A 27,339-nucleotide genomic window follows, 5' to 3' on the forward strand; every position below is an offset into this window, starting at 1 on the left:
GTGGCAGTCAGGATCCTGGCCACAGATACATTCATTTTTAAAGGTCCCTTGTGGGCAAGGAGGAGCAGGTGTTGGAATAAATTGGCTATTTGTAAAAATTTGGGGTACAATTTTTTCTACAATTAGTGCACACAGCATATGTTCTCTCCTGGCACTATCCAATGACCCCTGCTGGAGGAGTGTGTGTGTGTGTGTGTGTGTGTGTGTGTACGTCAACTGCGAACTGGATCAGATTGGTAGTGATGCTTTTTGTGATAAAATAGCTTGCCCATACTGACTGGCAAGGCTCACATAGGCACAGAGTTGTGGAGTGTTATTGAACCATAGGTCAGTGAGGAGTCAACACTTTCAGAAGAGAGATGCAGTGAGAAAATCTAATTTAAAGAAGTAATATACATGACAAAAGGAATGTCTCTTACCATTTAGATAATTCTTATCATCATAGTATGGTACAGGACAGGAGACCGCCATTCTGCCCATTATGCCTATTTAAAAGAGCTATCCAATAAGTCCCACTTCCCTGCTCTTTCTCCTTCAAGTATTTATCCAATTCCCTTTTGAAAGTTATTATTGAATCTGCTTCCTCCACCCTTTCAGGCAGCGCATTCCAGATCATAACAACTCGCTGTGTAAAAAAATGTTTCCTCATGTTGCCTCTGGTGCTTTCACCAATCATCTTAAATCTGTATCTTGGTTACCAACCCTTCTGCCATGAAAAACAGTTTTTCCTTATTTACTCTATCAAAATCGTTCATGATTTTGAACACCTCTATCAAACCTCCTCTTAACCTTCTCTGTTCTAAGGAGAACAACGCCAGCTTCTCCAGTCTCGTCACACAACTGAAGACCCTCATCCCTGGCACCATTCTAGTAAATCTCTTCTGCACTCTCTCTAAGGCCTTGCCATCCTTCCTAAAGTGTGGTGCCCTGAACTGAACACAATATTCCAGCTGAGACCTAACCAGTGTTTTATTAAGGCTTTGCATAACTTCTTTGCTTTTGTACTCAATGGGCTCGATTTTCGCACCTACAATCGGGTGCATTCCTGGCGGGGGGGCTACGAAAATCGGGGATTCCCGGGGCGGGTCAGGAGCCCGGCTCCAACCCGCCCCATTTCCGGATTCCCCACTGACGCGCTGACATAAGCGCGCAGCCCCCACAATTAAAGCCGGCGGGGTGCCACTTAAGGTATTTATTTAGGTATTTCAGGTCGTTTAGAGACCTGATTAACATGATATTTTAGGAGGGGTGGGATTTTGCAAACAACTGGGACTGTTTCCCGTACTGGGGGAAACACTCCCAGTTCAAATGGACGTGTTGCAGCCATCAGCCTGTGGCAGCTGCAAAGGTCCATTTGACAGGTGGGGTGGGGGGAGACCCTCACTCATTGAAGGAGGCCACTCTGTCACCTTGGACAAAGTTTGGCCTCCACCACCCTCCTCCGAACAATAAAATTCACCAACTTGCACACTTACCCCGGTGTCCAGACACACGTACCTACCTTGCGGACCCCCTCAGATGTGCATCTTCCGGATGGGGGCCGCCTTAGCTGCAGTCGTGACCTCCTCGGAGGGCGAACAGCATCACCAGCCTCGCCGTCCACCTCTGACACGTGGAGCTCCACAACACAGTGCTGTGACACATCCACCTGCACAGCAGGAGGGAGGGCAACTGCAGAGAGAGATGCGTCGCAGAGGGTACTACCCTCGCCACAAGGTCCACAGACCGAGGCTCAGCTTCGTGGACCTCTCTGAGCAGCAGTGCACACGGAGGCTCAGAGCCATTCAACATGTAGTCATGGACATCTGCAGCCTCCTTCATGCCGAGCTGCTCCCGGCTGGCCCGAGCACCATCTTCTTACCTGTCGCTGTCAAAGTCACCATTGCCCTCAACAACTTCTCCTCCACATCCTTCCAGGGTGCCACCGGGGACATTGCCGACGTCTCTCAGTCGTCTGCACAAAAGAGCCCTGCAAATACACCTACACACACTCTGCAGTGACACAATGGGTGGCATCAGTTGTGGGTCTTTATTGTGATCCTCACGAAAGGGCATTATTGCACAAACCAGACAAGATTCGCAAAGACGTGGCAGTAGTGGTGCCAATATAATATGTAATGTGAGTTGATCAGAAATACAATATAAGTAACACCCATGACAAACCCTCAAACAGCCTTGTGCATCCCCTTCATGCTCACGACACGTTTGCCTTTCGCTTCCTACTGCACATATGTGATGCATGCCCTGTGGCTGCAGCACAGGTAGTGGCAGGTTGAGTGAGGCTGGCTGTGAAAGAGATGCATGAGAGGGTGAGTATGAGATAGAGCCATGAGATTGTATGAGGATTGGGTTGAGTGGTAGTGGCAGGAGGAGTACTGGCGAGGTGAGTAGGTGCAGGTAAGATGAGGATGAGCTTTGAGTGGGTGTGAGGAGTGATGTGACTGAGTAGTGTTGGCTGTGCATAAGGAGATGTGGGATGAGGCCGGTGATGTGGCAGACGGAGTGTAGGGGAATGAGTAAGTGTACTCACTTCGGCTGACCTACTTAGGTCATTGCAGCGCCTCCTGCACTGTATGCAGATGCGCGATATGTTGGTGGTGCAGGTGACCTCCTCTGCCACCTCGAGCCAGACCTTCTTGGTGGCAGAGGCAGGCCGCTTCCTCCCACCCACCGGGGGGAAGATCTCTGTCCTCCCCCTCCTCCTCACCCCATCCAATAACAGCTGGAGTGAGGCATCATTAACCTGGGAGCAGCCTTCCCCCTGGGCTGCTCCATGCTGTAATTTTTCCTATTTCTTGCAGCATCAGTCAGTGGAGGACTGCCCCTTTAAATAGAGCTCCTCCAGCTGACAGACCTTACTGCGCATGCGCAGTCCGCCCGCCACGCAACTTACCAGCGGGGAACCCGGAAGAACAGGTAAGTGGCTCCAATCAGCCTGCGATTGCATTCGGAGCAGACTGATTTCACCGGGCGCGTGAATCGACCCCCCGCCGCGAACCTGCCGCTATGGTAATATCGGGCCCAATGTCATAGAGTCATAGAGTTATACAGCACGGATAGAGGCCCTTCGGCCCATCGTGTCCGCGCCGGCCATCAGCCCTGTCTACTCTAATCCCATATTCCAGCATTTGGTCCGTAGCCTTGTATGCTATGGCATTTCAAGTGCTCATCCAAATGCTTCTTGAATGTTGTGAGGGTTCCTGCCTCCACAACCCTTTCAGGCAGTAAGTTCCAGACTCCAACCACCCTCTGGGTGAAAAAGTTCTTTCTCAAATCCCCTCTAAACCTCCCGCCTTTTACCTTGAATCTATGTCCCCTTGTTATAGTACCCTCAACGAAGGGAAAAAGCTCCTTAGTATCCATCCTATCTGTGCCCCTCATAATTTTGTACACCTCAATCATGTCCCCCCTCAGCCTCCTCTGCTCCAAGGAAAACAAACCCAATCTTCCCAGTCTCTCTTCATAGCTGAAGCGCTCCAGCCCTGGTAACATCCTGGTGAATCTCCTTTATATGTCTCTATTAATAAAGCCAAGGATCCCATATGCTTTTTTAACAGCCTTCTCAACTTGTCCTGCCACCTTCAAAGATTTGTGTATATACACCCCCAGGTCTCTCTGTTCCTGCAACCCTTCAAAATTGTTTCATTTAGTTTATATTGCCTCTCCTCATTCTTTCTACCAAAATGTATCACTTCACACTTCTACATAAGAACATAAGAAATAGGAGCAGGAGTAGGCCAATCGGCCCCTCGAGCATGCTCCGCCATTCAATAAGATCATGGCTGATCTGATCCCAACCACAAATCTAAAGAACACAAGTAGGAGCAGGACCCGGCCACACAGCCCCTGGGCCCTCTCCGCCACCCACAGGGCATTGACCGATCCAAACTCAGCTTCATGTCCAATTTCCTGCCCGCTCCCCATAACCCCTAATTCCCTTTACTTCTAGAAAAATTTCTGTTTTAAATTTATCTAATGATGTAGCTTCCACAGCTTCCTGGGGCAGCAAATTCCACAGACCTACTACCCTCTGAGTGAAGAAGTTTCTCCTCATCTCAGTTTTGAAAGAGCAGCCCCTTATTCTAAGATTATGCCCCCTAGTTCTAGTTTCGCCCATCTTTGGGAACATCCTTACTGCATCAACCCGATCAAGCCCCTTCACAATCTTACATGTTTCAATAAGATCGCCTCTTATTCTTCTGAACTCCAATGAGTAGAGTCCCAATCTACTCAACCTCTCCTCATATGTCCACCCCCTCATCCCCGGGATTAACCGAGTGAACCTTCTTTGTACTGCCTCGAGAGCAAGTATGTCTTTTCTTAAGTGTGGACACCAAAACTGTATGCAGTATTCCAGGTGCGGTCTCACCAATACCTTATATAACTGCAGCAATACCTCCCTGTTTTTATATTCTATCCCCCGAGCAATAAACGCCAACATTCCGTTGGCTTTCTTGATCACCTGCTGCACCTGCATACCAACTTTTTGATTTTCTTGCACTAGGACCCCCAGATCCCTTTGTACTGCAGTACTTTCCAGTCTCTCGCCATTAAGAAAATAACTTGCTCTCTGATTTTTCCTGCCAAAGTGCATAACCTCACGTTTTCCAATATTATATTGCATCTGCCAAATCTCTGCCCACTCACCCAGCCTGTCTATATCCCCTTGCAGGTTTTTTATGTCCTCCTCACTCTCGACTTTCCCTCCCATCTTTGTATCATCTGCAAATTTTGATATGTTGCACTCGGTCCCCTCCTCCAAATCGTTAATATAGATTGTAAAGAGTTGGGGACCCAGCACCGACCCCTGTGGAACACCACTGGTTACTGGTTGCCAGTCCGAAAATGAACCATTTATCCCAACTCTCTGCTTCTCTGTGTTAAATTTCATTTGCCTTGTGTCTTCCCATTTCACCAGTCTGTCTCTGTCCTCCTGAAGTCTGTTACTATCCTCCACATTGTTTACTACATTTCCGAGTTTTGTGTCATCTGCAAATTTTGAAATTATACCCTCTGTACTCAAGTCATTGTTATATATCAAAAAGAGCAGTGGTCCTAATAGAGACCCCTGGTGAACACCACTGTATACTTCCCTCCCGTCTGAAAAACAACCGTTCGTTCACCACTACTCTCTGCTTTCTGTCCTGCAGCCAATTTTGTAAAAGTTTTCCCACTACCAACATTAGGCTGACTGTCCTGTAATTGCCGGGTTTATCCCTCACCCTCTTTTTTGAACAGGGGTGTAACATTTGCGATCCTCCAGTGCTCTGGCACCGCCCCCCTATCTATTGGAAGATTGTGGCCACAGCCTCCGCAATTTCCACCCTTACTTCCCTCAGTAACTTAGGATGCATCCCATCTGGACTAGGTGACTTTTTTACTTTGAGTATTGCTAATATTTTAAGTACCTCCTCTTTATCTATTTTTATCCTATCCAATATCGCGACAACCGCCTCCATTACTGCTACATTGGCAGCATCCTCTTCTCTAGGGAAGACTGATGCGAAGTATTCATTTAGTACCTCGGCCATGCTCGCTGCCTCCACAAGAAGATCTCCTTTTTTGTCCCTAATTAGCCCCACCCTTCCTTTGACTAGTTATATGTTTTATAAAAGACTTTTGGGGTCCCATTTATGTTGCCGCTAATCTATTCTCATACTCTCTCTTTGCCCCTCTTAAATCCTTTTTTAGATCTCCTCTGTATTATGAACTTTACATTTGTCATAAGCCTCTTTTTTCTGTTTCATTTTAATCTCTATATCTTTAGTCATCCAGGGAGCTCTAGCTTGGATGTGCTTCCCTTGCCCACTTATTTTGTATTTATTCATGGGATGTGGGCGTCGCTGGCAACGCCAGTATTTATTGCCCATCCCTAATTGCCCTTGAGAAGGTGGTGGTGAGCCGCCTTCTTGAACTGCTGCAGTCCGTGTGGTGCAGATACTCCCACAGTGCTGTTAGGAAGGGAGTTCCAGGATTTTGACCCAACGACGATGAAGGAACGACAATATATTTCCAAGTCAGGATGGTGTGTGACTTGGAGGGGAACGTGCAAGTAATGGTGTTCCCATGTGCTTGCTGCCTTTGTCCTTCCAGGTGGTAAAGGTTGCGGGTTTGGGAGGTGCTGTCGAAGAAGTCTTGGCGAGTTGCTGCAGTGCATCTTGTAGATGGTACACACTGCGGCCATGGTGCGCCGGTGGTGGAGGGAGTGAATGTTTTAAGTGGTGGATGGGGTGTCAATCACGCGGGCTGCCTTGTCCTGGATGATGTCGAGCTTCTTGAGCGTTGTTCGAGTTGCACTCATCCAGGCAAGTGGAGAGTATTCCATCACACTCCTGACTTGTGCCTTGCAGATGGTGGAAAGGCTTTGGGGAGTCAGGAGGTGAGTCACTTGCTGCAGAATACCCAGCCTCTGACCTGCTCTTGCAGCCACAGTATTTATGTGGCTGGTCCAGTTAAGTTTCTGGTCAATGGTGATACCCAGGATGTTGATAGTGGGGGAATCGGCGATGGTAACGCTGTTGAGTGTTAAAGGGAAGTGGTTCGACTCTCTCTTGTTGGAGATTGTCATTGTCTGGCACTTGTCTGGCGCGAATGTTACTTGCCATTTATCAGCCCAAGCCTGGATGTTGTCCAGGTCTTGCTGCATGCGGGCATGGACTGCTTCATTATCTGAGGGGTTGCGAATGGAATTGAACACTGTGCAATCATCAGCGAACATCCCCACTTCTGACCTTATGATGGAGGGAAGGTCTTTGATGAAGACGAGACCTGGGTGTCCTTATACACCAGTCGCTGAAAGCGAGCATTCAGGTGCAGCAAGCAGTTAGGAAGGCGAATGGTATGTTGGCCTTCATTGCAAGAGGATTTGAGTACAGGAGCAGGAATGTCTTACTGCAGTTATACAGGGCCTTGGTGAGACCACATCTGGAGTACTGTGTGCAGTTTTGGTCTCCTTATCTGAGGAAGGATGTCCTTGCCATGGAGGGAGTGCAATGAAGGTTTACCAGACTGATTCCTGGGATGGCAGGATTGATGTATGAGATGAGATTGGGTAGACTAGGCCTATATTCACTAGAGTTTAGAAGAATGAGGGGTGATCTCATTGAAACATATAAAATTTTAACAGGACTAGACAGACTAGATGCAGGGAGGATGTTCCCGATGGCTGGGGAGTCCAGAACCAGGGGTCACAGTCTCAGGATAAGGGGTATGCCATTTAGAACCGAGATGAGGAGAAACTTCTTCACTCAGAGGGTGGTGAACCTGTGGAATTCTCTACCACAGAAGGCAGTGGAGGCCAAGTCATTAGATGTATTCAAGGAGATAGATATATTTCTTAATGCTAAATGGATCAAGGGATATGGGGAAAAAGCGGGAACAGGGTATTGAGTTAGACTATCAACCATGATCATTTTGAATGGCGGAGCAGGCCCGAAGGGCCGAATGGCCTACTCTTGCTCCTATTTTCTATGTTTCAATGTTTAAGCAGCAGAAGATGGTTGGGCGTAGAACACCGCCCTGAGGAACTCCTGCAGTGATGACCGGGGGCTAAGATGATTGGCCTCCAACAACCACTACCTTCTTCCTTTGTGCTAGGTATGACTCCAGCTACTGGAGAGTTTTCCCTCTGATTACCATTGACTTTAATTTTACTAGGGCTCCTTGATGCCACACTCGGTCAAATGCTGCCTTGATGTCAAGGCCAGTCACTTTCACCTCACCTCTGGAATTCAGCTCTTTTGTCCATGTTTGGACCAAGGCTGTAATGAGGTCTGGAGCCCAGTGGTCCTGGGGGAACCGAAACTGAACATCGGTGAGCAGGTTATTGGTGAGTAAATGCCGCTTGATAGCACTGTCAACGACACCTTCCATCACTTTGCTGATGATTGAGAGTAGACTGATGGGGCGGTAATTGGCCGGACTGGATTTGTCCTGCTTTTTGTGGACAGGACATACCTGGGCAATTTTCTACATTGTCGGGTAGATGCCAGTGTTGTAACTGTACTGGAACAGCTTGACTAGAGGCATGGCTAGTTCTGGAGCGCAAGTATTTAGCACTACTGCGGGAAGTTGTCGGGGCACATAGCCTTTGCTGTACCCAATGCACTCAGCCGTTTCTTGATATCACGTGGAGTGAATCGAATTGGCTGAAGAGTGGCTTCTATGATAGTGAGGATCTCAGGAGGAGGCCAAGATGGATCATCCACTCGGCACTTCTGGCTGAAGATGGTTACAAACGCTTCAGCCTCGTCTTTTGCACTCGTGCTGGGCTCTGCCATCATTGAGGATGGGGATGTTCACGGAGCTTCCTCCTTCTGTTAGTTGTTTAATTGTCCACCACCATTCACGACTGGATGTGGCAGGACTGCGGAGCTTTGATCTGATTCGTTGGTTGTAGGAATGTGTCTACTTTGTATCCGAGCCATCTCCTCCTTAAAGCCTCCCATTGTTCAATTACTGTTTTGCCCAGCAATTTTTGATTACAATCCACCTAGAATCGTAGAATAGTTACAGCATAGAAGGAGGCCATTCGGCCCATCGAGCCCGTGCAGGCTCATTGTAAGAGCAATCCAGTTAGTCCCATTCCCCCGTTCTTTCCCCACAGCCCTGCAAATTTTTTCCCTTAAAGTATTCATCCTATTCCCTTTTGAAAGCCATGATTGAATCTGCTTCCACCATCCTTTCAGGTAGCGCATTCCAGATCCTAACTACTTGCTGCGAAAAAAGTTTTTCCACATGTCGCCATTGGTTCGTTTTCCAATCACCTTAAATCTGTGTCCTCTGGTTCTCGACCCTTCCGCCAATGGGAACAGTTTCTCTTGATTTACTTTACCTAAACCCTTCATGATTTTGAACACTTCTATCAAATCTCCTCTTAACCTGCTCAGCTCTAAGAACAGCCCCAGCTTCTCCAGCCTATCCATGTAACTGAAGTCCCTCATCCCTGGAACCATTCTAGTAAATCTCTTCTGCACCCTCTTTAAGGTCTTCACATCCTTCCTAAATTGTGGTGCCCAAATTGAACACAATACTCCAGTTGTAGCTGGACCAGTGTTTTATAAAGGTTCAACATAATTCCTTGCTTTTGTACTCTATGCCTCTATTTATAAAGCCCAGGATCCCGTATGATTTTTTAACCACTTTCACAACCTGTCCTGTCACCTTCAAAGATTTGTGCACATGGGCAAGATCCCTTTTTAACTCACTGAAATTAGCCTCCTCCAGTTAAATATTTTTACACTTAATTGTTCCTTGTCCTTTTCTATAACTATTGTAAACCTGATGATATTATGACCAAATGCTCCCTCACTGAAACATGCTCCACTTGCCCCACTTCATTCCCCAGAATTAGATCCAGCACTGCTTCCATCCTCGTTGGGCTGGAAACACAATGATCAAGAAAATTCTCTTGTACACAGTTCAGGAATTCCTCCCCCTCTTTGCCCTATACACTGTTACTGTCCCAGTCTATATTGGGATAAATGAAGTTCCCCATTATCACTACTCTATGGTTCTTGCATCTTTCTATAATTTGCCTGCAAATTTCCTCCTCTATCTCCTTCCCACTATTTGGTGGCCTATAGTATTTACCCAGTAGCGTAATAGCTCCTCTACTGTTCCTTAATTCGAACCAAATAGATTCTGTCTTTGACCTTGATGTGCTTTTTGTGGTATATATAAATGATTTGGACCTAAATGAAAAGGGGCATGATTGAGAAGTTTGCAGATGATACAAAAATTGGCAATGTGGTTGATGGTGAGGAAGAAAGCTGTAGACTGCAGGAAGATATCAATGGACTGGTCAGGTGGGCAGAAAAGTGGCAAATGGAATTCTTTCGGGAGAAGTGTGAGGGATCTTGGAGTGCATGTCCACAGATCCCTGAAAGTAGCAGGACATGTAGATAAAGTGGTTAAAAAGGCATACGGGATACTTTCCTTTATTAGCCGAGGCATAGAATATAAGAGCAGGGAGCTTATGCTAGAACTGTATAAAACACTAATTAGGCCACAGCTTGAGTACTGCGTACAGTCCTGGTCACCACATTTCAGGAAAGATGTGATTGCACTAGAAAGGGTGCAGAGGAGATTTACGAGGATGTTGCCAGGACTGGAGAATTTTAGCTATGAGGAAAGATTGGATAGGCTGGGGTTGTTTTCATTGGAACAGAGGAGGCTGAGGGGTGATTTAATTGAGGCATATAAAATTATGAGGGGCTTAGATAGAGCAGATAGGGAGGACCTATTTCCCTTAGCAGAGGGGTCAGTGACCAGGGGGCATAGATTTAAAGTTATTGGTAGAAGGATTAGAGAGGAGCTGAGGAGAAATATTTTTACCCAGGGTGGTGATCGGGGTCTGGAACTCACTGCCTGAGAGGGTGGTAGAGGCAGAAACCCTCAACTCATTTAAAAAGTACTTGGATGTGCACTTGACATGCCATAGCCTACAGGGCTACGGATCAAGTACTGGAAATTGGGATTAAGGTGGATAGCTCTTTTTTGGCTGGACGGACTCGAAGGGCCCAATGGCGGCCTCCTGTGCTGTAACTTTCTATGATTCTATGACCCCTCAACTACATCATTTCTTTCCAGTGCTATAATTCCAGTGATATAAACTATTTTTAACTTTTTCCCTAGCTGGGGGAGCGTATTTTAGCTTGAGTTTTACCACATACACTTTGATTGCTTCTCCTTCAACTCAACCTCAGAAATAGAACCCTATTGTACCACCTTTCTCCCATCTCTGGCTCTGGTAGTCGTTACTGCTTCTTTAAATGCCAAAAAATGTTAAATTGTAGGCAGTTTTCTATGGTGAACCCACAAATTTATTCAAATAGTACCTTTGCAGCTGTCAGAAAAAGGATACTTTCATGCAATTGGATTCAAACCCAGTTTGCAGACGTGAAATGCGGTGCTAATCATAGGATCATAGAAAGGTTAGCCATGCGGCCCATTGAGTCCGTGCCGGTTCTATGCAAGAGCAATCCAGCTAGTCCCACTCCCGCGCCCTATCCCCGTAGCCCTGCAAATTTTTTCCTTTCAAGTACTTATCCAGTTCCCTTTTGAAAACAATGATTGAATCTGCCTCCACCCACCCACCCCCAACCCCGGGCAGTGCATTCCAGATCCTAACCACTCGCTGCGTGAAAAAGTTTTTCTTCATTTTTTTTGCTAATGACCTTAAATCTATGCCCTCTGGTTCTTGACCCTTCTGCCAATGGGAACAGTTTCTCTCTATCTACTCTGTCTAGTCCCTTCATGATTTTGAATACCTCTATCAAATCTCCTCTCAACCTTCTCTGTTCCAACTAATCCACTGTAATTATTGATAAAATATTTAATTAGTCAAAAATAAAATCACTATTATGTGGACTGTTGACCTAGATTGTGCTCACTGACCGACATTGGTTCCTGTTACACCAACGCCTCAAATGTAGAAGTCTCATCCTCATTTTCAAAGCCCTCTGTGGCCTCGCCCCTCCCGAACTCTGTAACCTCCTCCTGCCCTACAACCCTCTGAGAACTCGGGCCTCTTGCATTCCCCCACTCCCTTCTCTCCACCATTGACGTTCATACTTACAGCCGTCTAGGCCCTGAACTCCAGGATTCCCTCCCTAAACCTCTCTGCCTCTCTCCCCTCCTTTAAGACTCTCCTTAAAACCTACCTCTTTGACAAAGCTTTTAGTCACCCGTCCTAATACCTCCTTCTTTGGCTCGGTGTCAATTTTCCTGTGAAGTGTCTTGGGATGTTTTCCTACATTAAAGACGCTATATAAGTACAAGTTGTTGTTGTTATTATATTACCAATTATCTTTCATGTACTTATTTTTGGTCTCAGCAGGCGTGCTAGGATCTGTTGTATAACAGAGTTTAGAGAGTGCGGAGGAGGAATTGGTCTAGCGCCAGAAACCAGCCGAAGAGAGAAGCCCACCAGGAGTGCCTGCTCAAAGATGTCGGACAAAAATTGGGCCTTGGGCCTCATCTACATAAAATCAGGTGTCTCAATGCAGCTTGGGACCTTCGCAAAATCGTCTAGCTTGGACGCTGAGCTAACTTGCAGATAAAGCCGGTTTGGGGGGGCGGGGGTGGTGGGCGGGGTAGGGGAGACGAACCAAAGTGGGGGGGGGCGGGTGGGGTGGCAAACCTGCGTGGCAGTGGCCCATAGCACTGTTGTGGAGCCAGGAGGAGCACTCTTTCTCGCCGGCCTCCAATGGTCCTTTAAGGACCGCTGGCCAGGCCGCAGTAGACTTGGAAAAATTGAGTGGGGCACGCTCTACTCAATTTAAGCCAAATTTGGCCGTGGGGTCCTAAAACAGGTGTTAGGCCCTTGAATATCATATTCAAAGGCCTAACACCTGTTTCAGGCAGGCACCTTGGACACTTGGAAGTCTCCAGTGCTAATTTGGCAGTGGGCACACATCCGTGGGAAATCAAATGCAGAACACCGCCACCCAAAATTCAACTCCCCAACCCTTATTTCTCGCACAATAAACGGGCGGAACATGGCCCAATTTCTCCCCCTGAATGTCTGGGCCTGGGTCTCTGCATTTACTTTACTGAAATAGGCGATCTTTGTCAGATAGCAAATTTGCAGACCCAGTTTGTGAGTCTGCGATGCTGTTAATTCCCTGTGCATTGGGTCATATACATTAAGGTGTGGAACGGACAAGAGGGAGAATTGTGTGTCTGCCATCAACTACACTCCTCTATTGTCAAAGTGTCATTACTTTAAACAAACGTCCACTGTCTGATAAAAATATTGTTCAGTTTTGTACTTCCATGCCTATGACATTTTCAAGCTGTTGTTGTATTAACTGTGGGATTACTGTTTCATTCTCCTGTTTCAAAATCTTTTTTTTTATTCGTTCATGGGATGTGGGCATCGCTGGCAAGGCCAGCATTTATTGCCCATCCCTTATTGCCCTTGAGAAGGTGGTGGTGAGCCGCCTTCTTGAACCGCTGCAGTCCATGTGGTGAAGGTTCTCCCACAGTGCTGTTAGGAAGGGAGTTCCAGGATTTTGACCCAGTCACGACGAAGGAACAGCGATATATTTCCAAGTCGGGATGGTGTGTGACTTGGAAGGGAAATGTTCATGTGCCTGCTGCCCTTGTCCTTCTAGTTGGTAGAGGTCGCAGGTTTGGGAGGTGCTGTCGAAGAAGCCTTCGCGAGTTGCTGCAGTGCATCCTGTAGATGGTACACACTGCAGCCATGGTGCACCGGTGGTGAAGGGAGTGAATGTTTAAAGTAGTGGATGAGGTGCCAATCAAGCGGGCTGCTTTGTCCTGGATGATGTCGAGCTTCTTAAATGTTGTTGGAGCTGCACTCATCCAGGCAAGTGGAGAGTATTCCATCACACTCCTGACTTGTGCCTTCTAGATGGTGGAAAGGCTTTGGGGAGTCAGGAGGTGAGTCACTCGCCGCAGAATACCCAGCCTCTGACCTGCTCTTGTAGCCACAGTATTCATGTGGCTGGTCCAGTTAAGTTTCTGGTCAATGGTAACCCCCAGGATGTTGATGGTGGGGGATTCGGTGATGTGGTAATGCCGTTGAATGTCAAGGGGAGGTGGTTAGATTCTCTTGTTGGAGATTGTCATTGCCTGGCACCTGTCTGGCGCGAATGTTACTTGCCACTTATCGGCCCAAGCCTGGATGTTGTCCAGGTCTTGCTGCATGCGGGCACAGACTGTTTCATTATCTGAGGGGTTGCGAATGGAATTGAACACTGTGCAATCATCAGCGAACATCCCCATTTCTGACCTTATCTATCCGCATATACTGCTGTATCTCCGCAAGTAGCTTTCACACAGATAACTAGAGATTGCATCAGACTAAAATCTCTCAAGTGTAAATAAATAGTGAATTCTGTTCTTCATATCAGTCCCACCCTTAAGGAAACTTACCTCTGGTCTAGGTTTTACATAAGTACCAATTTTGAGGCAGTGCAGTAGAAATGCTCATTTGATTGTGCCTACCATTCCCATTTTACATGTTCTATATTATGAAAAATGATTACATATCAGCATCTGACCTAAACAACTGTTTGATACGCAAAAGAACATAGAAGCCTATTTTTTCTGACCAGGTGCCCGACTGACATCATGGCTGGGATTTTCAACTTTGGTGGAATCCTGACACATCTGGGTCAGAACAGTAGTTCCCCCTGCTTTAGTAGCCCACCCCGTCTCAAGCTGATTTTCCACAGTATTTTTAAGCTATTTTGCATATTTTGGGCAGGCAGAGAATAACTGCGGCAGGCTTTGTGGGCCTGCCATGGGATAATGTGGCTATTGGTCTCTCTGCTGGTGCAAAATATATTTACATTTTAAGATTTTTTTTTAAAAAGCCTTCGCTAATTCAATCAATGAGCTAAAATAACCCTTTAACTTTTAAATCCCCTTGCCATAGCAACCTTAGACTCTAGGAACGCACAGGTGATCGTAGTGGTCGGTGTTGCTGGGGTGCAAGAGAAAATACATCAGATGACATAGTCCTATTATTTGCATGCTATTACAATATGCCCATCCATATTTGGGGGCTGCACCGCATGTTTTCCATCACTTCCGGTGGAAAAATCATAGAAATGACAGAGGACAACAGGGAGCTGGTGGAGTGGCTCTGGAAAAATTTCCCATTGCATTCCGCTGTGCAACTACTCCAATAAAAAATCCTGTCTCATGAGTGTCGACCCATGTTAATTTCTGGGACCAAGCTCCTAATATCAGAAAAGACTTTCAGAGTTCACCTATTGGTGGGTGGGAAATAGTGGGCTGATGCAGGATTTAAAAGCCTGTAGCATCTTAAAAAGGCTGCATGATCCAATCAATTTTGTTGCAGTAAACAAAATTGGAAGAAGGTTGGGGGAGATTTTCAGGCTGTCCTCCAGGCAGAAATGGATGGTAGTGCCCTAAATAGGTGGTTATGACTTACTGCCCCGTTCCTGCCAACAATATAGCCGATGTTATCTTCCATAGGGCCTACTTCAGGGCTGCGAAGTGCTCGTCTGAGTCAAGCCATAGACACACGCCACCCAATTTCAGCTGGCGGTAAAGCCGAAGAGCAGCCCAGAAGTTATGTTTTTATTTATGTGTGTGTGGCCAGGAGGAGCAGGGAAATTCTACCCCAATGTCTCGTAGGTCCCCCGCAGGAAGTGGTGGTGAAGGAAATGAAGCAGAGGAAACCACAGAGTGCCACAGAGGCCCTAAGAAAAGCTGCCTAGGCGCAATGGTAGAAAGTAGCCAGGACAGTAAGTGCCAACTTGACCATCCCATGTACAGCCAAATAGTGCAGAAAAAGTTCAATGATCTTACCAGGCAAAAAGAGTCAGGCACCTGTTCCAAGAAGGCACTGTACTAAGCTTGTCAGCGACTTATAATGATCTCCTCCTTATACTGTGCAATGGTTCTTTAAATGCTCACCATCAATACCAATAAAGCAGTGTGGTAACCTTGACATTCCCAACTTCCATCTGAAAGTAGCGTGTATACTAACATGCAGTCACCCTACAAAAAAAACTTGCGTGGAATGTAATTACTTCTTGTAGAGGCTGCATGCTGACATAGAAACATAGAAAATAGGAGCAGGAGTAGGCCATTCGGCCCTTCGAGCCTGCTCCACCATTCAATATGATCATGGCTGATCCTCTATCTCAATACCATATTCCCGCTCTCTCCCCATACCCCTTGATGCCATTTGTGTCCAGAAATCTATCTAGCTCAGTACTTCCCCGGAGCGGAGAAACTACGCCATGTTCTCCGCAGCCTTCAACATGTCATCGATGACGGCGGACACCTCGCTAAGGCCATCCCCACACCTCCACTACTCGCCTTCAAACAGCCACCCAACAGACCATCGTTCGCAGCAAATTACCCAGCTTTCAGGAGAACAGCGTCCACGACACCACACATCCCTGCCACGGCAACCTCTGCAAGACATGCCAGATCATCGACACAGATACCACCATCACACGAGAGGACACCACCCACCAGGTACATGGTTCATACTCCTGTGACTCGGCCAACGTTGTCTACCTCATACGTTGCAGGAAAGGATGCCCCGGAGCATGGTACATTGGCGAGAGCATGCAGACACTGCGACAACGGATGAACGGACACCGCGCAACAATCGCCAGACAGGAGGATTCCCTCCCAGTCGGGGAACACTTCAGCAGTCAAGGACATTCAGCCTCCGATCTTCGGGTAAGCTTTCTCCAAGGCGGCCTTCGAGACACACGACAACGCAAAATCGTCGAGCAGAAATTGATAGCCAAGTTCCGCACCCATGAGGACGGCCTCAACCGGGATCTTGGGTTCATGTCACGCTACACGTAACCCCACCAGCGAAAAAAGTTATCTGTTTTTAATACAACTGGTCATTCTCTCTCTTTCTCTTCCTTTCGGATATTTCTCTCTCTCTCTCTCTGTCTTTGGGTTCTGACCATTTGTATATTCAGTAGTCCTGTATGTAATGTCTCTCTGTCTGAACACTCCTTTGATTGCCTTGATAACGGGCAGATGGAAAGATTATCTGTAATCACCAGGCATTGTTCTCTGACTATATATGCGGTACCTTCCATGGAATCCCACACTCACCTGACGAAGGAGAAAGCCTCCGAAAGCTTGTGATTTTCAAATAAAACTGTTGGACTATAACCTGGTGTTGTAAGATTCCTTACATCTTAAATATATTCAGTGACTTGGCCTCAACAGCCTTCTGTGGTAGAGAATTCCACAGGTTCACCACTCTCTGAGTGAAGAAATTTCTCCTCATCTCAGTCCTAAATGTCCTACCCCGTATCCTGAGACTGTGACCCCTCGTTCTGGACGCCCCAGCCAGGGGAAACATCCTCCCTGCATCCAGTCTGTCTAGCCCTGTCAGAATTTTATACGTTTCAATCAGATCCCCTCTCATTCTTCTAAACTCGAGTGAATACAGGCCGAATCGACCCAATCTCTCTTCATACGACAGTCCTGCCATCCCAGGAATCAGTCTGGTGAACCTTCGCTGCACTCCCTCCATGGCAAGTATATCCTTTCTTAGGTCAGGAGACCAAAGCTGCACATAATATTCCAGGTGTGGTCTCACCAAGGCCCTGTATAACTGCAGTAAAACATCCTTGCTCCTACACTCAAATCCTCTTGCAATGAAGGCCAACATACCATTTGTCTTCCTAACTGCTTGCTGCACCTGCATATTTGCTTTCAGTGACTGGTGTACAAGGACACCCAGGTCCCTTTGTACATCAATATTCCCCAATCTATCACCATTTAAATAATACTCTGCCTTTCTGTTTTTCCTTCCGAAGTGGATAACTTCATTATACTGCATCTGACATGTATTTGCCCACTCACTCAACTTGTCTAAATCGCCTTGAAGCCTCTTTGAATCCTCCACACAACTCACGATTTCACCTAGCTTTGTGTCGTCAGCAAACTTGGAAATATTACATTTGGTTCCCTCATCCAAATCATTGATATATATTGTGAATAGCTGGGTCCCAAGCACCGATCCCTGCGGTATTCCACTAGTCACCGCATGCCACCCACGACATCTTGGTTTCGCTGCATGCTACTGCAACAAAAGGCAATTCTCATATTTTTGCATTTTTTCAAGGGCAAGACAGCTCATAAACCTGAGAGAAAGTTGTGACAGGTGGTGGCCACCAAACATCCGACCTCAGCCCTAAGGAAGAAACGCTGCAAATCCTAGAGAGACATCAAAAGGGTATTGGGATAGGGAAGTGAGAGTGCATGTGCCAACTGCAGTAAAAATGTACTTACCTTTTTTGTGGCAGCCTCCAGTGTGCTGGTTTGGCTGCTTTAGTATGGAGAAAACTGACCACAGCATGCACGGCGAATGCTGCGGTCAGATGCAATCCAATTTTCTAAAGGGGGCTCGAACGGCCATTCGGCTCTCCATTTGCATAGGTAATGGGCCTAATGCTAGTTTCAGGCACGTGCCTTGGATTTCTCCAAGGCACCCTAGCTAATTTGGCATGAGGCACTCTCCCGGCGCGGACTGAGTGCATACACACCACATGCCATATTGGACCTTTCAGCCACAATTTTTTGCCTGCCAAATCCAATTTCTATGCCTAACTTTCCAGTTTATTTCTGTTTTACCATCAATAAGCCTCTTTAGGCTTGCTTACACAGTTGTAATTTTTCGTATTGAATTTCAAAGATGCACTTAGTTGCAATTAATTAAAATATTGTGTGGCATCCAGAGGGCCCATTGCCTGGACCATGTTGTGTCCAACAGTAAATGATGTGAAACCAACTGTAAGTTCTTTCTTTCTTAAGCTCGTCAAATTTTCTGATCAGACTAAATATGGAGCGCAATAGAGACAGAGACTGCAGCTAAAGATTTGCAGGATTTAGACTGATTAGGCAACTGGGCAGACAAGTTGCAAATGAATTTCAGTGCTGAGAAATGTGAAGTATTTCTTGAAAAAATGTGAATCATAGTATAGTGAATGGAACTGAATTAGCACAGGAAAACTTAGAGACATGGAAGTAATAGCAGATATGTGACTTTCAAAGTTCACAGACTGTGGCAAAGCAATTAAAAAGCTAATGGATGCTAAGATATATACAGAATTATAGAATATAAGTCTACAGAAGTTATACTGAGACTTTACAATGAACTGGAGTCCACACTTTGAGAATTTAGATTTCCATCAGCAGTGTGAAATAAAAGCACCCACATCCTAATGACAGCTTAAAAGCAGTTTCAAGCTGGTATAACACAGGTTGATTAGAATCCCTTTGCCTTTTTTCAAGTTTTCCATTACTTACATGGAGACTGAGACATGAAGCAAAGGTGAAATGCAGAACATCATTTTCTCAAGCAAATTTAGTCTGAATTTTAAATGAGACATTTATCTATATTTTGTTACTAAAACTGCTATCCTTCCTACCCCATTTATGGCTCACCTGCGGTCTCTCTCCATTCGGTTGTGTCTCTCTCTTCGCTGGCAGTTCAATTCCTGTTGGTTCCCATGTGTAGGGCCAGGGGGAGTTGGATGTGTTGTTTGCCACTGTCCACCTTGGGCAACATTTGCATTTTGATTCTCCGTCATGTTAGTGACGTCACTAAGAACTTTGTGTTCTGTTTCTATGTTAGCTTGCCGTGAACGACTGCGACAACGTTTGTTTGCTACCTGCTTGCGTAGAGTTTCATCTGTACAGAAGGAACAATTACGAAACATTTTGTTTCTTTCTTGGAATACTAATTTATCAGTAGGCTGGCAATGATTTTAAACATAATGGAAATTACACTTTTCTCATGCTCAATCCCATGAAATTGAAGTAAAATTACAGTGTTCCTATACAAATATACTGCTCCGGGAAAAAGAGTTGTAGGGTTTCCCATTACTCAGTTTATAGTGACTCAAATTAAAAAGTGGACACTGACTGCATGACCACCATATGTTCATTTTTGGTGAAAACAAAATCCCCACACACAAATACATTCTTTAGCCTAGATTTTCTGAGCAGGATTGTCTGATTTGTCAGTGCAAATCGTGTAATTCTGATTGGAAAAGTGGATGGAATTCCACAATTTCCTGGAAACGGTAATAAAGTTAAGTACATAGAAGATCAGGACATGGGCACAGTAATATTGTGTAAGCGTATTTCAGTCATTCCTTAACTGGTTTTCTTAATTTTATTATTTTTCCAACTGACACTTAAGTTCTCGTGAACTCCTGCGGCAATTATTCTAAAATAAAATTTTCTACCAGCATCATTACTGCCACCAATGGGAATCTGCCTACCTGCAATGTTTGGAGGATGAAAAAGGTGACTAGTGGAGAAATGTCAGGCAATTCAGGTTGCACACCTGCATCTCTGGGCAGGGGTAAATATACCTTGCTTTGGTAAACATTTAGTGCATGCTGAGACTCTTATTCCCAAATGAAGCAGGGACTGCAGATCCAATGGCATAACTAAGATTTATGAATACCTGACTAACCGTAATGTTGGATACTACTTTGGAAGCACAGTGTGTCATGTTTTCAGTGGTACTGTGTGAATTAAAGCATGGCTGGGTGATCAGCAGTCAGTGCATCCAGACAGGCTTCATCCATCAAGATACCACCATCCATATCTGCAGGTCCTGGAGTACCTACTTAGCAATGTCTTCACGGGATTCGGGTCATTACAGACCCAGATTTAGAGTTCTCCCATCTACTACAAGGGCACTTGCAGCTGCCATGCAGCATTGGTCTGGCATATCCAGTGACAGCAATGGTCAGATGTGGCCTAGAACTTGACACATATTCCTTGCAGGCATGCTGCAATGTTAATTTATGGGTATGGTGTGTTGAAGTGGCACAGAGGGCAACTCTTCTCACAACTATCTCATGCAGCATCACCTCTACTTCAACAGTCATCCAAATGGGAGGGGGGGGGGGGGGGTGGCGGGGAGTGTTGGGGTCAGCGTAACACCTGTTTCAAACCACTCAAATGTAGCACCCATATTGGAAAATTTAGACTTTTGGGTCCAAGCAAGTTATCTTGGCTACTTTATCTGTTCATTTACACTTATGCCGCTTTTTACATTTAGTGACAACAAAATGTCTCTGATCCCGGACAGATTTGCTGCAGAAGCTACATTGTCATGCTGCAGAATTTGATTGAGATTGCCAAAGAAATCTAGCAGCCCTGGTTATAAGAAACTTTATGGCCATTGCAAACAGTTGTATATAATAGGGCCCTAATGCTTGTGTGTATAGTATAAGCATATATATCAACATTAGCATTTAAATTTAACAAATAAGAACAGATCCCAATGACACTTTTCCCTTATAAAGCTTAGAAATAATTGCTTAAAGCCCCAGTGCAATCTTACAGGGAACAAGGATGTGAAACATTTTTTTTTTACAAACAGTACAGTTTCTTCTTGAGAAATTGGCATTTGGTTAAGCTATTTAACCATTCCATTTGCAAAAATGTAGGAAGGTGGATACATTATTGGCAGAAACAATCACCCTGATTAGATTAAATCAATTTTTACCCAAACCCAGCAGAACCTGCCTGTCAGGATAAGTTCAGATCTGCTGTGCACTTCACTAGAATGATATCGGATGGTCGCCTGCAAAATTTGAAAACTGTATACTGCACGGGAGAATTTTTTTGTTCATTATCTGTGGGTGCCATTATATGCCTTCAAGTTGCAGAATACAGATTATATGTAGAAAATGTTTAAAATAGAAAGCCTCATATTTTTAGTATCTTCAGAATGAAAGGCTAGATACCACTGTTGCAAACCTAAAATTGCATAGAAATTACAATATGGAAAGATCATTCAGCCCAGTCTGTTTTGGTGTTTATCCTCCACATGAGCAGTTAATCTAGCCCAGTTCTTGATAGTCCATTCAGATGAATTGTTAGTAATAAATTTAATCCCACCTCCTTAATTTTCTCACTTGAAGGGGTTGATGCTCGCTGTGGTCCACAGATACCCGCAGCCCTCTGGTAACTCACGCAAGTGACCACTCTTCTCGTATGATCCTGGACAATGACTGTCATCAGGTCATTCAATTTTGGGGGATATCAGCCAAATCAGATTGTATCGTTATCCAATGCCAAGACACACATATCTTCCAGCAACAGGAATCGGATTCTTCCTCTCTCTTGCAATGGAGCACTGGAGCTAAATGTAGTACTGCTGCAGCTTAGATCAGCTAACTCAGTACAGAGTGGAGATTGAACCTGAGAGCTTCTTCTTCTGTATGACTCAGCTTCATAGAGCAGTACACTTACCAGCTGAACTATCTAGGAACTTTGCAGAAACCAGTTGTTTCCCCTTAACATTTACCATCAATAAAATGAAAATGTTGTCAGTCAAGTTAGGAACGTTCTCATGAAAATCATGCATGCCTGCCAGCTGGAAGGTTATTTTGGAGATCTCAATTTAATTATATCTATATTTACTAAATTTCAGTAAAATAGTACCTTCTACTTTAATCCAGACTTGCTCAGGTAAAGGTTTGTTTCTGTTGCAGTTACTCAGTGCCTGTCTGGCTGATTGGAGTTCCTGCTGGAAACATAAAGAAAATGCTCTTGGCAGGGCAAGCTCTTGAGGGCTGGCAGTCTCTAGCACGTGTGTCTGGTTTCCTGTACCCTATTAAAGCCAATTAAAGGAGCCAGTTAAGTGCCTCCACATTAAACCAATAGCCAGTAATTCATTATCAATTAATATAGTGCTTGAGCACTATTCAAGCTTATTATGCACCATAATACATGGTTAGAAGTATCTGGAGATTATAACACTATCTTGGAGTTCAAACAGTGGTTATAAGCCCCTTTCAATTTTTAAATGTTTAAATTTTAAGATTGTATATAACATTACAAAATAATCGTAGATAGCAACTGATTTATAATATATTAGTAAATTGTCCGCGATGTTGCCCATGGTCAATTGATGGATATAAGATTTTTTTAAACAAGGTGACGATGAGGTTGGGAGAATTCAGATACTTGCTGCACACAGTCACATAGTGGCTAGAACAAAACTGCATGGTGATAGTTAACATGGTCGAATTGAAAGGGAATGTTGACATAGCAATTTACAATGGTGAATGCCGACCAAAATCAAGTAAAACTTGTGGAAATCTGATCTGACAGCACCTGAAAGAGAAAGACAGGCTAACATTACAGGTGAAACTCTTCATCAGGACTGTTCATTGTTGTGATTTCTACTTTACAAATCCTCCCCCCACCGCTCTCCTCCCACTGGCACAGGCCCATAGTCTCTCCCTTGATAAAAAAAACAATATAAATGCTATCTGAATAAAGCTTTCGAAATTTATCCTCGAGCTTTTCTCAAACTAATTTTGAAAACCTGAGCAGAAACTCCTAGAAGCTAAAGCAAAATATTCCAGCAGTTGAGCTGTTTAAGGCTACTGATGCAGTTGGGAGGTTGGGTGGACTGCACAATCTGTATTCAGCCTACGGAGTCACAGCTCTGGGGAAAAGTATCAAGTCCAAGCACAGGCTTTTGGGAAAGTCTTAAGCCTTTAGGTAAAAACTTTAATGAAGACATTAAAAGACACAATACACAATTCAATGGGTAAATTTAATTGTTATTGTGAAATAAGTAATTTTAAAATTTTGTTTTAAACCTTATTTTATACATTAAAAATTTCAGTTACTGAGAAATAAAATAGTGCACAATTTTTTTTTCCAGAAAGCATTTTGAGTGACTAGTGAAGAAAAGGTAATACAGCAACACGTGGTGGTGTGACAGGGAGCCGTGATGGGTTAGTAATAAGATTAGGATTGAAACTCCTATTACAACGCGTCCTACTGAAATCACAAGGAAGCATAACAGGTAAATGTAGATATTTTAATATGGGAATCTCCATAGGAAATGTTTACAGAGGTTGCACAGACCATTGAAAGCTGCTATGTAAGAATTTTAATGTATTAAAAATGAATGTAATAAAGGCAAAGGTAACTCTATTTGCAAGTATTATTGCCCATTACAGTTCCTCCTTGGCCTTTGATTTTTAAAAATATTTAAATTACCTTCACTTAATGGGGTCCGCCATGGAGCCCTGTAAACATCCAATAAGGAAACAAAATGTGAGACAGGCAAAATGGTCTGATATCAGGCAGGAAAAGCCCCTTCTGAGACATCTGCTCCACAGCAAAGAGATGAATGTTTACAGATTCATTAGCGACCATTCTTAACCAATTTTTATATATTCTTGGCCCAAATTTCTGTTGAGTATTTGCGCAGAACAAATTTTTAACAGGTATGTATAAGAAATACTATATTTGCAGGGTTACAGGGAAAGAGCGAGGGAATGGGATTAACTGGATTGCTCTTACAAGAGCCGGCATGGGCTCGATGGGTCAAATAGCCGCTTTCTGTGCTGTAACCATTCTATTGCTATAAGATCTTTTGTACTGCTCACTCAAAGAGAACCTATAAAAATAATTATTTTGATGCTTTTGCATTGCTCCAAAAGCAGCATTACTATAGGGAATACCATATTTAATGATATATGTTGAACAGAACTAATGGGGAGAATTTTATCTTACCTATATAATTAGGCAACTTTTTTACCTGAGTTTGACTAGAGCTGGTACTACTAGTTGGTGTACACGTATTCGGTGTGTACAAAGGGTATGCAAACTGCAGAGCAGGAGTCCCAGTCTTGCTCTTGACTGAAGTAGTACATTTGCTTTGCTGTGGATGCAGAGGTATCCCCATCAGTTCTGAAGGATGCCGGATCAAAGCGACCAAACTACAGAACAATGAAAGAGAAACAGATCATTATAAATACATCTACATATTTTTAGATATTTTTATTTTTCTAGTGTGTAACTGTGTGTATTTCCTCTGTAAGCAAAATTACAAATTTTCTTATGCCTATGGTTTAAAATTTTATAACAAAATCTTTGTCCGAACTTTCTTACAACTTTAAATCCGTAAAGGTAAACTTTTTAAACTATAAACAAATCAGAAGGACGCTGTCTTCAATAGAACAGTCTAAAACGTGTCAATGTGATATGAAAAAATATTCATTTGAACTCTATTCTCAGATGTGTGTTCAATGGTGTCATAATACTTGTGACAAGTAAAAGCTAAAACTACAAATGCAGCAGTCCACCAACTTGATTAAAACTACAGATGAAAATAGTGTGCAATTATTTTCCAGCTGTTTTGGAACACAACTGTTCTTGATGCTGTACCTACGACTCTTATCCAAAGCATTTTTCTTAAAACAAGATCCTACACATAGGAAACCTAGGCTATGGGCAGAATTCTTATACGAAGGATAATTTAAACCTGAAAATACTATCACTATTTTTTTTGCAAATAATATGTAAGCAACAAAGACCTTAGTATTGAACTAAATTAAGATGCTCTACAGTTGTTGATAATAAGTATAAACTTAATATATGTAACTAAATTGAAAACTTTGTCTCCAAAAGTTCTCTTAAAAAAACAAAACCTTGCTTTAGGTGGTAGATATACACTGGCTACTTGGGTAGTTAAATGTATTTTGAAACAGCTGTTTAGATTTTATCAAATTTCAAAAGGAAATTAATACATTAGGTTCTTCAGCAACTAGGTACATTTTATATATGAGGATACCATATTGGTGATACATTTATTTGAGTGCATTCAACCTGTTTTAAGTCCACAAATTGTACAAATGTGATATTACACCATGGTCCGTATATGCCATATTCAATGGAAGTGTTGAAAAATTTAAGCACTTTCATTGCCTAAAAAGTTTTGTTTGTATATGTTTAGTGAGGGTATGGTCTTCTGCAGATGCAAGAAAAATACCCAATAGAATAAAGCGATCAGGTTTATTGCTATGGCAGACTAAGATTTATTGAGCCCCTGATTGACATGGTACTATACCAGTCAGAGAGCTATATAGTTGAAACCAATTTTGTGGAGACTACCTGTCTGCAATGATCAGACAATATTTATCCTAAGTTATCAGACTTAAATCTGTATTAAGAGACCACTGAATCAAAGGGTGGTTGTTATGGACAGGTTTCATTGTATATAATTCTTAACTATTCTCTGAATTCCATGTAGATTGACTAGTTGAGAAACACACTTGTTAAATGTAACTCCAGAATCCTGCAGCTCCTGTCGGTCCTGGTTTTCATTTTGGACTGCATTAAATCTGTCTTCAAGACGAACTCTCGGTCCAGTTTTACATCTCGATTCTTGTCCTGTCATTGAGTTATCCCCTGAATTCTTCTCCTTATCCAAATTACCTGCTGTGTCCCTATTTTTCAGTGTTAGTCCATTAGGTCGGGTGGTTTCTGCAGAAGAATTTTGTGAGAATTTCTCCATATTTTGCAAATTATTAGTGCTGTTAATGGGTAATGGAGGGTCATTCAAAAGCATCATTTTTAACTCTTGGAAATCAATGTGCCCTAAACATTGACTGTTACCCACGTAGTGAGAATCTGAGCTTGGGTTCGTAGTACTGGTGACTGGGTACAGATTCTGGTTGGCAGAGTTAGCTGTTGAGTAAGGAACTTGGTTAGCAGAGCTGGCTGTTGGAAATGGAGCCTGGTTGGTAGAATTGGTAGACTGGTACAAAGTAGGATTCAGACGAGTCTCCAGTTCACCTTCCACTGGCTGTGACTCCATGTGTGAGTAAAGGATGTGCTGTAGTTGGGTGTATTCGACCTCACTCATGTCCACGAGGCTAAGATCAGAGTTAGTGAAGTTTAGTCCTGGCTCTGTAAAAGGGCACTCAGAGGTACAAGTAGTTGGGGTTGGCTCCGTGGATCTGGAATCATGAGATGGGGAATGGGGCGGCTCTGGTGTGGCCTCAGAAGAAAGCATCATCCAGTTAGAAGTAAAAAAAATCTCCTCACTTCTACAATAACTTAGGGTGGCAAAAAAAATAAAAATAATAAATAATTTTTTTAAAAACACTACACTTTGACAATACTACCTTTGCCTAATTTTGACATCTAAGCCAACAAGTGATCGAGATATTCTCCTCACAATTAAAACCAACAAGTTAAAAGTCAGAAAAAAAAACTTTTTATAAAACTCACATGCTATCCACTTTCCTTGACGTTTTTAAACTTGTGTTCTGAAACACAAGCTTACTATCAACTAAATCACAATCCTAAGGGTAGGTGCCCCCTCCTTCAAAAGACTATGGTGAACTCAACACAATCGTCGTGCAACAACACCCACACTTCTTGACTGGTGACCAACTGATCTCAATACTCAATGGCTATCTTCAGACACTTTCAATTAAAAAAAAACAATTTCTTCAGGAGAGGTGGGGTAGGGTGAGGGGTGGTGAACAATACAAGGACCAAACGAGCCACGAGCCGGCAATAAAATCACACCCCCGGGCACGAGTTCACACCTGACTAACCGCGAGCTAATTAAAAAAAAAGCCCCATCAAAAACAAAACCATTTCACAATCCCCCTGCCTCGAGCTACCAATCTACATAAATATAAAATAAAATTCACAATCTTATCACGAGAGAGAGAGAGAGCGCGAGAGAGAGGGGGCGGGGGTAAAAAAAAAACAACCAGGGAAAAAAATAAAAGGGGGGGGCGTTTACACACCCGTTTTACCCCACCCCCCTTTTCCACGCGCCCAAAACTCCCTTCCCCCCTCCTCCCCCCCAAGTCGCGAGCTGCCGATCCGCGGCACCGCGCGCGCTCCGCCGCCACGCCACGCCCCCTCCCCCCCCCCCTCTCTCGCACGGTTTGAAAAGGCACCGAAGCAACGGTCAGCCAGCTCGTGCCCACTCCGAGCATTCGCCTGCTCCAAGACCCCTCCCACGCATGCGCCGCGCCTGCCCGCCTGGCGCTCGAGCGCAGA

At 44.2% G+C, this 27,339-nt stretch overlaps 1 protein-coding gene across 1 annotated transcript in view; it reads right to left on the reverse strand.

Annotated features, from left to right (window-relative positions):
- Positions 1 to 26,335, reverse strand: part of LOC137335513 (transcription factor-like 5 protein) — a 41,162-nt gene extending 14,827 nt beyond the window's left edge. Inside the window, exons 1-4 of the mRNA XM_068000852.1 lie at positions 25,590 to 26,335; positions 24,074 to 24,254; positions 21,955 to 22,123; positions 18,931 to 19,177 (exon numbers count right to left, since the gene is read on the reverse strand). Of these exons, the coding sequence (XP_067856953.1) occupies positions 18,931 to 19,177; positions 21,955 to 22,123; positions 24,074 to 24,254; positions 25,590 to 26,335 (1,343 nt within the window). The remainder of the gene's footprint in view (positions 1 to 18,930; positions 19,178 to 21,954; positions 22,124 to 24,073; positions 24,255 to 25,589) is intronic.
- Between the last annotated feature and the right edge of the window lie 1,004 nt (positions 26,336 to 27,339).

Source organism: Heptranchias perlo, chromosome 19, assembly GCF_035084215.1.
Source record: "Heptranchias perlo isolate sHepPer1 chromosome 19, sHepPer1.hap1, whole genome shotgun sequence".
In the NCBI taxonomy this organism is placed as follows: Eukaryota; Metazoa; Chordata; class Chondrichthyes; order Hexanchiformes; family Hexanchidae; genus Heptranchias; species Heptranchias perlo.